This window comes from Polypterus senegalus, chromosome 5 (genome assembly GCF_016835505.1).
Source record: "Polypterus senegalus isolate Bchr_013 chromosome 5, ASM1683550v1, whole genome shotgun sequence".
NCBI lineage: Eukaryota > Metazoa > Chordata > Cladistia > Polypteriformes > Polypteridae > Polypterus > Polypterus senegalus.
The window spans coordinates 49,601,326-49,612,974 of NC_053158.1; the positions used below are offsets into that span (position 1 = coordinate 49,601,326).

The following is an 11,649-nucleotide window of genomic DNA, read 5'->3' on the forward strand; positions in this document are numbered from 1 at the left end:
CTCACAGAGCCTCTAACGACCTTCATTTTCACACCACAAGATGCTTGCTACTTCCTACTCAGGATCTATTACTCACTGCAACATTTTAGTTTTGCACCCAATAAAATACATATAGTAAATATTCTGTTTTCTGAGGAGTTCAACTTATAGCCATAAAGCCTGTAGTTTATTATTATAATGTAGATTACATCTCAAAAAGCATTACTGTAATATAGCCCCCCCACCACTGAAAACAAATTCTGTATAAGTATTTATTGTTTGAGGAAACGAAACCTTACACAGACTGGCATTGGCTAGGGGCCACAGCCGCACCACTCTAGGGACTTGTTTTTTTTCCATCCCAGCTTCTCCATGTTCAACTTTCAGGAGTGTCTTGGTATAAACAAGTACTAAGTGTGGGTGTGCATGAGTGTGTCTGGTATTGCACTCGGTTAGTTCCTGACTCTCTTTTGATGCAGCCAGATGAGTCTTTAGCTCCCTGCAGCTCTCTATCTGATATAGTAATTGTCATGTCATTTTCAAACCCCCCAGACCGGGGGAGGTGGTCAGACTGGAGCCAATCCCAGCTAGCATAGGGTACAAGCCTGGAACAAATCAGGGTGCACAGGGTGCTAGTCTATTTCAGGATAAAAACGCTCACCCCCCCTCAAACAAAATTAATTCAAAATACCACTACAGAAGTCAACTGACTTGTGCTGTATTTATTAATTCTGGTACTATGTACTTCATTGTGTGTGGCTTAAAAAAAAATACATAAAGCATTTCAGTGCTGGAGGAGTTTTCTAATGAAATTTGACGGTTTAAAATGGTTTGCCTGCCTCCTTGCCAATATTTTAATCCTCAAATGAGTACTATCCCAAACATGATGGCAGGTTAAAACAAATAGATTGTCTTTTGTAAAACAAACCACATCACACAGGAAATGTTTGGATTGATTTTCAAAATTAATTGCAACTGAACAGAGATCTGCATCTCAGTAATGTCCTTACAGTGGTGATGGTACAGCTTACGATTATATATATATATATATATATATATATATAAATAAACCACTTTAAGCTACAGTATATTCCAGCATAGTTGACTTCATGACATTTTTACAAGGTTTTTAAGCAGCACACTGGTCAAATTCAATTTGCAAAAGAATGAATTATTTGCTTAAAAACAACAGTTTGTCTCAATCTCTTTAGTAAGTGTTTCAAAATCACATTGTAGTAATTGAACCTTTTGAGCACAGGTCATTTTAGGAATGCATTACAGAGAATTAAAAATGTTAAAACTTTGTATTCTCTGTAATAGCATGTTCTCTGCCATTTATGATACCATTTTTTTTCAATACATCTTTCTAAGCTAGGACTTGGGGATTTCTTGTGGTAGGAATTCGTATTTTAACAGCAAACTGCAGCAGCCACCTATATAAAAGATATAATGATAGCCATATAGCTGCACCTACCCTTGCTTCCAATATGCAAGATTTCTCTCCGCCCTCATTTTTGAATAGCTATATTTTGCATGGTGATCATGTAGAGTCAGTATCTAACATTGTGGCTGATATTTAAGGTAGAAATACTGTATATTGGTTCAAATGTTTTAATCATGTTTACAATTTTTTATTTTTAAAAGATGGGTATAAAAGGGTAGACACCCAAGAAAGAAAAAAAAATCCAGATATACAAAATAGTAATTTGTTACCATAACATTTAAATATCTTCAGTTAAATAGCAGATGTTTTAAAATTCTTAAAGCAACCACATTTAAAGGAAAAAATACCCACAATACACTTTACATTTTTCAGTTTATTACAAATACAGCCACCTTTCTAAAACAATAAATTAACAATAATAAATCTGCAGAACTGACTATTTTCACATCAATATCTTGAAATATCCAATATTTACAAATATTTACAAATGAAAAAAAAAAAACTTTCATTCAGCATACCAACATTGTTGAGTGCCTGACAGTACACTTAACATGACAAATGTTTACCTATGCAGACATGCATTTAGTGCAAATTGTTTAAGTGAAAGTGCATAGCTATCCAGTCAAGCAAGGCTGCTGCTTTTCTTTAAAAAGAAGTAGAACTGCTAAAAGCTCACAAGTGCATATACTGTAGTCCAGTGGTGGGCTTGGTAAAGCACAAAAATCAAGCAACTAAAATATACTGTTTCAGGAAAGTAATTGTTGTCACATTCATCTAATAGGAAATTATTAAAGCAATAATAAATCAAACCTTAATTTGCAGGCTGACAATTTTCCAAGTTTTTACTTCCAAAGCAAAAACCATTCCCAAATAAGTGTATTTAACCAAGAGAGATTATTCAACATATTAAAACTCATGTTTTAATTATCACAAATGTTTTTTTCAGCAGAATTGTATATTTCAAAAAAGGGAGATTGGTACAGAATGTCCAACTTTTATATGAATTTTAAGAGACCTACACCCATTCTCAGGGCTAAAAGCAAGACTTCCCCCTTTTTCACAAGATATTCACTTCTCTTCTGTCTGTATGTTAAGCCTCAGCATTTATGTACAGAAGGCAGAAAGAAGAGAAATTAAGGCTTTGAAGCAGATGATGTTTCTCCTTGGTGTGCAGTTTCTGTCTGGACTGGAGTGCTTAAAAACTGACCTGTGGCACCAATGTAGAGTCTGGATCTCATTGGCCATTTCTGAAAAACAAAAATGGCACACAGGCAGGATATTTTTAAGACGTACTTTAAAGTGTAAAACAGCAAATAAAATTGACAGGAACAGTTAAATTTAGCCCAACAAACTCATTAATGCTGTTCACCTCATTTCACCAAATTGACATCAATTACAGTTTTGAAGGTCTCCAATCTACCACACTACTTGATATTGTATTGCATGCACCTTTAGGTCTGTGTGAGAAAAAAATTATAATGTTCATTTCCAGTTGTACCTGATATTATTTAAGGGCTTTAAAATAGCTGCTTGGAACTATAGCACTACTTGCCTTTGTGACTTTTAAACACTTGACGCATCTGCAAATATACAGTAACTTCAAATCTAATACTTACTTGATCCTGCATGAAATTAATGTAAATAAACTGAAGTTATTACATCTGCCATGAATCTGCCCAAGCCCACTTCTGTCCCAGCCTTTCTGTAAAATCACCTGGATGATTCTTCATGCAAATATTAAATGAACCGGTTAAGTTTGCTGATACTACACTAGGTAGAACAACATATAATGAAGATATTTTATTGTATTAAAAAAAAAAGTTGCACTCCCAGCACTGGTCCCTGAGGGACATCACTTTTAACATCACCGAATTCAGAAAACATTTTGCATCATTATCCTTTGCTTCAAGAATTTAATCCAATGTTGTCAAATGGATACACTGCACACTGAATTTCCATTTTAATCCTTAATTAAATTTTGATCCTTAAAGCTGTCACTCAAGTTCTTATCAAACGTTTTCTGAGAGAAAGAAAAAAAAATGTACACCATATTGTAAATAGGACAGGCAGCTCTCCAATTACATACCTTGCTTCTTTGTAGAATTCTAACATTAGTGAAACACTATCTCTCCCCTTGAACTCATACAGACTGTTTAACAAACACCTTTTCTTCAGTGATGCTTAATGTTTTCCCAAATTGCTCCCACAAAGTTTAGTGGTGATGCAGGTTAAACTTGCTGATCTGCAGTTACTTCTATCAGCCCAATCACCTTTTTACATACTGAATATTATAATGGAATAACAGTTGATAACTGAGTCTTTAGGAATTTCCCTAATATTTTTAAATATGCACATAGGGTATTTATATGAAAAAAAATAAACAATTCATATTAAAAGGTTTGTGTGAAGGATTTCCACTTTTGCTTAATTTTAATTGATAGCAAAAGTCTGAATGTATTTTATATTCGTATTAGCATAACAACACTGGTCCAAGAGGCAAATATGGTAGCATTTTTTCCATTTAAAAATAAAGTTGATCCAAAAGGTAGTTTTCCCTATTTTTGTCCCCTTTATCCTATATTATTACTGGGAAGCTGGAGCTACACAGGCCATACTTCTTTCGAATCATTTCTTGTATTGTCCAATCAGTTTCAAGTCCTCAGAAGACAACCACACAAAATAAAGGGAAACGTGTAGCAACAACAAAAAAAAAAACAAACTTTAATTTGAATAGATTACTCCCAGCCATTAGAACAAATGAATTATACGCTTAGAAAACCATAGCTGCAATACAGTGCTTTGCGACACTGTACTGGAGTAAGTGAATTCTGAAAATCCACTTGAAAATTCCCAAGTATTGATCTATATGGGCACCTTGCACTCGATATCTTCATCTGCTTATTTTTCACTTGGAAAAAAAATGATTCCCTAAAAACCAAAGACCTTTAAAATTTTAATAAAAATGTTCTTTATTTATTTTCACGATTATTCGATGGCACCAATTTATTCAAATGATGGATAAGCGTATTTTTTAATTTAATACATATACTGCAGTGCTCCGTGTGTTGCGCACAGTACTTCGAATCCGGCTGTAGTTTATCCCAGTTTGTTTGGTAGCTTAAAGGGTTTGTCGGACGTTTGTTGTGCGTTTACAATTCAAAGAAAACGCTAACCGAGTCAGGTGTGAGAATCCCCTGCGATTCACAGGCATTTCGGTCAGATCTGGCGTTGTCTTTTGCAGTAGCACATCTTAAAAATAAAGGTGCCAACGTGGTTTTAGGAAAGGGAACTAAAGAGCCATCCAAGTGAATGATCCGGAACGAACCTATTTAGTTCAGTAGCCAGCTCCATAAATAGCCAGGAATTGATAGCAGATTGCTCAAATACAAATGGTTTCCCGATTTTAAATTGACTCTTGCTCCCTACAATACCATAGGCGAAGTTCTGCTTTTCTTGGCCTGTTCGTATCCTGCTAGGTAGCCTGTACTTTAGAGAATTGTTCTTTGTCCAGGAATGTTTGGAAGCACACATCCCAGTAACATGCCGTTTTAGAACCAGTATCGAAGAGTGTAGGCTCTGCGGCTCCTCGATAAAAACGTTTACTGACAGAAGATAGCTGAATTTCATGTTAGTTTTAAACTGATGGTGTCATAAGAATAAATGCTTAAGTCAATTGATTCAATTTAAAAAAAAAAAAAAAAACTTTAAGTAAACTGGTTTAGCTGACATTTTAGTGTGTTCAGTTTTCAATGTTCGGTGCACTAAATGCAGTCCTACATATATTTCACGTTTAAAAATGCGTATGTCAGAATGCTTACAGCACAGGCTTAACACTTATAAAAATAAATGCCAAAAACAATCAGATGCATGGATTACTGTATACTATCTAGATAAAAGTTATTGCAATAGGTAATACAATATCACATTGCATACAATATTTTACGCACATTCTGTTTTTAATCAAGCATCATTGAGAAAGACTTTGGCAATATAACAATTATCCGTAAAATATTCTTGCACATTGATATCCTGCTTTAAATATGCATACATTCATTTTAAAAACATTTAACCATTTATTACAATTTGTAAAATACATTAAATTTATTGGATATATTTTGTAGTGTTGGATAGGCACCAAAGTGCATTTAGAATGTTCGAAATGTCAGAACTCATTTTTTGAATTAGCAATTTCTTACAAAAGTTTTAAATGACGTTCGTTTTCTTTCAAGATGGAAATGTTATCTTTTTAACTAAAACTTAAGTTAATGATGTCGGGTCTTTAAAGGTAAAAATATTTTGTGGACTACTTAAAAACCAAAAGGAGAATAGCTGTTATTTTATATTTAGAACCACGACATAACAGCATCTTACTCTATGAAGATGAATATTATGAATATAAATCTGCGGGATCAGATTTTGAGATTTAGAAATTTACCTTTCATTGTGTAGAACGTGTGCCTTGCGTTTTCATGATGTACATGGGCCTAAGTTGTGATGTGTTAAACTTTCACAGTTAAAAAATAAATACATTCCTTCCAATATTTGCCGTTCCGGACACCAGCAGTTTCATTTTTTTCGCCTACATCCACTCATTTAATCCATTTAAAAATGAACGAAAATGTAGTTTATGTCATCATGTGAAAGCAAGCAGCATGATAGTAGTCATAGTTGCACTGGTCAACCCTAACGTGCAGGTTTTCTGAGAGCCGATGACAATTGTTAACTCCACCACCTCCCGAGAAGACTTACCTTGACAGGGTGCAAGTATCCAACTCCCTTCAGCGAATGCAGAACCTCAGCGTGTCGAGTTCCGTCTCCCTCCTCAACCGCCTCTTCTTGAAGCGTTCTGGTTAAGTGGGCGATATAAGTAGTCGCCAGGATTAAGACATCCAGTTTAGAAAGCTTGGTGTCCGGGGGCACGGAGGGCAGGGTCTTTTGCAGTTCCAAGAAGGCGTGACGGAGGGTCTGTACTCGACTCCTCTCTCGGGCGGCATTAGCCGCTGCCGGCCTCCCTCTGCCGGTCACTCTTGAACGGCCAAGAGGGTCAGAACGCCTGCGTTCCGCTTCAGCATCCGTGTCTGGCTCCGGGCTGGGGCTTGATGCGGGGCTGTCATCCACAACCGACACCGGAACATCCCCGATATCCATCGTTGTTGCTTACATGCAGCATTAACCTGAAAACAGAGCGAAGTGAGTAGCACAATGAGTTAGACAAACTCCCTAAAGATAGTGGTTGAAGTGGTTTCCCCATGTAAAACGCTTTGAGTAGTTGTGTTATATAAATATAATCAAAAGTGATTACGAATGAAATGTTTAAGTACAGAAGGGGAAGGATGCCTGTGTTTACCTAAAATAAATCGTTTACTATTTAGTATAAATTAAACAAACCGAGCTACTGAACGAAAACTGCAATCTCTCTGAACCTGTTGGTACAATTAGCAAAGGAAGAAATGTTTAAAGATTTTAGACAGACTTTAAAAATGCGCTTGACGTTTATACGCATTTCCTTGGTCTATAGGGTTTGTAAATCATAAGAAGCATATTTTTCTAAATTATGCAACTGAATAAAAACAGAAAAGCGTGAAAATATTGGTTGTTTTCTAGAAGGAAACAAATAAACGAACGGAATTTCTAACTGGAAAAATATGCTGCGTCCTCACCCCAAAATCTAATGCAATTAGGTTCCCATGGTATTGATGTAAAATTTAGGTTTTTATAATTCTTATCAAGGATGTATTCTCCTCCACAAATGAGCAAGCCTTAATATCTAGGAATGCCATTAAATGTAAAACGTACAGAAACTTTGCCGTTAAAGAACGGATAATGTAAATATGAAATTACATTTTAATCCTTTATTCAGCTAGCTATGTGATGCGTTTTAAAAACGTATCATGGCTCTGACAAAAATCTAAAAATGTGTTTCTAACCTATACTCAGCGACCACTGTTTTTTAGTCTTACCTTGGAAATGCATCCCCTCCGTTTCTGAGCCCATTTAAAGTAACACTTCTGAAGCTACTGTAAAAGTCAAGTTCAGTTTTAGAGAGCCTTTCTCCTTGTTGAAAGCCAAATTAAAGCAGCACACAGTCGCAAATAAGACACACGTGTGTAGCCTGGACCCTGAACGGTCTTCCTTTTAAAACTGCTACCCGGGGCTCTGATCTTCGGGAGGCGGTTGCTAGCTCACCTGAATGAAAGCATTAGCCCCTGGAGCCTCTAATTTATGGCAGCAACGCGAGCTGACAGCTCCTCCGCTGTGGAGTAATTAATCACAAGCACTATTCTCGGTGGCAGCAGCGCTCAAACTCCAGCCCCCTTCCGTTTAAGTTCTGTAAACTTAACTAAATACGGAGACAAAAACATTTTTTTTAAACATTACGGATTTAGCTCACCAGACATTACTAATTAGACGGATTACCGATTTCTTTACAGCGCGTTTGACTTTGAAAAGGAACTATTGATAGTATAATCGTTTGACATAAATAAGAAAATACCAACATTTAAGTCTCCATGAACAAGAATGTAAACTAAACTCATAACCGAATGAAAAGAAAAACAAAATTAATAAATACGTTACATGATGTACTTTCCACCAGCTTGCCCTTATTTTGTATACGTGACAATCATATTTTCATCTGACATCATAGTAAATGTGTATTAGTTTAATAAATGAGAAGTGTGATTTCAGTCTTTTGACGTTTTGATGGATAGCCATGTCTTTATTGTTTATATTGAGTTATGCTTCCGCCAAAACTAGAATATCTAATAATTAATAAAAACCCAAGAAATTTAAAGCATTTAATTCTTTTCTGTTGTTTGGTTTACGTACATTTCTGCAAATTGCCTAACTTGAGTAAGTGTGGACTGGCTTTGGGAATATGCTGCCGAACTTGAATCTTGCCTCTAGATTACCGTAAAATTATATTGTTGTGTGATTTCGGAAATGACGGACGAACTTTACATTACTCATTGTACTCTAATATCACGCCTTGATTGTTTCCGAATTGCAGTATGAAACACTTTGGTTTAACAGCATCTTTAACCTTCCCCGCGAGGGCACGCATGATGGATTAAACTTAAACGTCATGCAGTCAGTTATTTCATAATGAGCACTCTTCAGTAATAGGGGGCTATACTGTATAGATGGAGCAACAGTAAGGTAAGGGTTATTATCAGATATAGACTGTTAAAACGAAAGGCAAACGTGAATGCGATGTTTAAAATAAAGATTTATAAAATGGATAATGTTGTCCGTTTTTAAACGTTACGACCTGCCGAGAAACACAAAAATCTGGATAGATACACTGAACTTCAATGTTGCACAGCGGTGTTAATCTTGCAGGTAACCCTGTCTGGCAGCGATGTTCTTCGTTCAGTAGCTGGTATTCCTATAGTGCACTTACCCACTTGCTTGCCTGTTCGCCACCCTGACAGGTCATCTTGTGAACGTAATACATTCTGAAATACGACAAGTAACTAAAGACTTGACTGTTTTTTTAAGGTCCGCATTTAATTCCCAGAGCTACTTTGATGGGGTATTTCCAAACGTTGGGAGTTCCTAACCCTTGAAAGACACACGGCAATTAGCAGGGGAGCTTATTTAACCTTTCTGCTTAACTTTATAATTAGTCGCCTCAAGCTAAACTGTTACTTCATCCTAAGAAAAACAAGGATTATTAAGCACAGTCCGAGATGTACATCTTATGAATAATTCCTTTCATTAAATTTCTGCGATTCCCAATGTAAAATTCGCAAGTGATTAATTTGCGACTCAGTGTTATAGTTCGCGGTAATTGAACGCTAATTGCCGACTCCACTTGTTTGGTTTTGAAAAATCAAACGCTCCAATTACACTGTTGACTACAGTCCTGTTTTGTTTACCTTCCATACATTGCAAATTTAAACACTATCATTCAGTAAACGGATATTGTATTTCAAGGCAATTTACTGAAAAAGTGGATTCCCATATGGCGTTAAATGTGTATATCTAATTCATTCATGCATTTGTTTTCTGAGCCTATACCTTTCCGCTTGTATAGGGTCGTAAAAGGATGACTGCAAGACAAGAATTAATTCCATTCATGGATCGCTGTCGGACTGGACACAATGGATATTGGAAGAACCAGCATAACGAGAGAAAATAACGCTTGGTTTTATCTGGGTATTCCAGTTTCCTACAACATGCCAAAGACATGGTATCCACTGGATAATTAAGATTCCTTGTTGTTGGGATAACCGGCGTCTCCAAACGGGCACTCAGTGAGCTAAACTGTCCCATTCAGGAACCCAGCCTTCAAGCCAGAATGTAACGGTCGGTACTTTCTGAGTGGTGCCCGGAAAGGCTCTGGCTGTTATAAAAAAGCGGGTTCAGAAAATGCCTCAGTGAAGGACCACGCTGTTTTTTATTATTAATGTTAAATTTCTTCTTCATTGTGAAAAAAAAAATTAAAAAAGATCTAATCGTCAAAGAAAAATTGAAATTATTTGCAGAACTTGTCAAGTGTTCATTAAATGTCAATTTCCTGCTTCCAAACTCTCCACTTTACTTTCCCGTCACTCATTTTATCACCGCCTTTAAAACTGATTATGTGATGAAGGAGCTGTGAAGAATATCAGTTTTGTTCATAATTGATTTGTGAACTAAAATATTTCTATAGATCTTGTGTTTATTACAAAATTGAGAAAATTAAAAATAATTATTAGAACGCTCCACTAAAAAACTTTGCGGTCTCTTTCTGTTATCTTCAGTTTTGCATTTTTACTTTTACTTATTTTTAAAAGTCTACTATAACAACGGTGGATCGTATACGCAACGTAAAATTATAAAGTGTATGTTTTATATTTGTATTTGTGAAGGAACTTGCTATATATTGCGAGAAAAGTTTCAAGTTGGTATTCTGATTAAATAAAAAAAGATAAAGCTTTTATAGACTATACAGGGAATCCCTGCAGTTGCGCTTCTCCAGTGTATCCATATGTCTGTTCACAGCCGATATGTTTAGATGTTATTCTAATTACAATTTGCAGAAATCATTCGAACCTCTTTTTTAGATGTCTGTAATGTTACATTGGTGAGTAATGTTTACACGCTTATTTGAATATTTTAGAATTCATCTTCACTGGTCCATGCGAAATATTTTGCATAACTAATTTATTTGATTGGTTCATCTCGACTTTGCTGTTATCTGCTGTTCCAAGAAGTTTCTCCTCATAGAAGGATCGTTGTGAATTTGTCATATAAACAATTATTTAAAATAATAACAAATTCAGATAATGCCGCATTTAACAGATGCCAGTTGTCATATGGCTGATATTAAACATTTAGAAAATATATAAATGCAGAATTGTAAAAACTATCTCTTATTTAAAAATCTTATTCCGCTATTTACAAGGCTGCTCTGTAATACATTATGGAAGTTACCCCACACATACATTTACAAAATTAATTTAATACTCTGGTATTTAAGATTGTCTTTTACATTGTCAAGCAAGGAAATGTCTACTGAATTCTCAGCAGGATAATCCGTTGCCGACATTATAATCGAATAAGCAGGTTCGCAAAATTATAGCAAATACATCAAAATGGCTTTCGTGTAACGATGATTATATGTGGAGCTATTCATATACGGTATTTGGAAAAATTAGGAAAAAACACATATATAAAATGATTGTTTATTTAACGACATTCGTTGTTTTTAAAGAAGTGTTGAAATTCGGGCGATAAAAAATCCAGTTCAAATACCTGCGAATGTTTTGGATTATTTATGGTTAATATATCTACAATTTAATGTTCTTAATTTTGAATAAAAACGATTTCTAGATTGGTGACATTGTATCATTTCTTTTAATTACAATAGGTGGTTCTCAGCTTAAAGTAGACCAACTGGAGTCAACATTTGAAGGAGTTCCCAGACTCTATCTATCTATCTATCTATCTATCTATCTATCTATCTATCTATCTATCTATCTATCTATCTATCTATCTATCTATCTAATTTGTTAGTTTAAGGGTCATTATTAACAGAGTACAGCGAAACTCTTACTTCAGATCCTGTTACATTACTGTCAAAGGAGGAAAATCGAAGAGTCAAAAACACAAAATAACACATTTGCACCAATTTATAATGAAAATGCATTTCCTGAATAACTCTGAGTTAAGTAGAAATTCACAGTGAATCAACGGAATATACAGTTTATGTGTTCATGCGTTTCCGATACCGCTTAATT

At 35.4% G+C, this 11,649-nt stretch overlaps 1 protein-coding gene across 1 annotated transcript; it reads right to left on the bottom strand.

Annotated features, from left to right (window-relative positions):
• Positions 1-2,350: 2,350 nt before the first annotated feature.
• On the bottom strand, positions 2,351-7,560 carry LOC120529968 (transcription factor 24-like). Its single transcript, XM_039754162.1, has 3 exons — positions 7,384-7,560; positions 6,173-6,597; positions 2,351-2,670 (listed from the first exon to the last, which is right to left on the bottom strand). Exons 2-3 carry the CDS (start codon positions 6,569-6,571, stop codon positions 2,557-2,559), a joined length of 513 nt encoding a protein of 170 aa, XP_039610096.1. The 5' UTR covers positions 6,572-6,597; positions 7,384-7,560; the 3' UTR covers positions 2,351-2,556.
• Between the last annotated feature and the right edge of the window lie 4,089 nt (positions 7,561-11,649).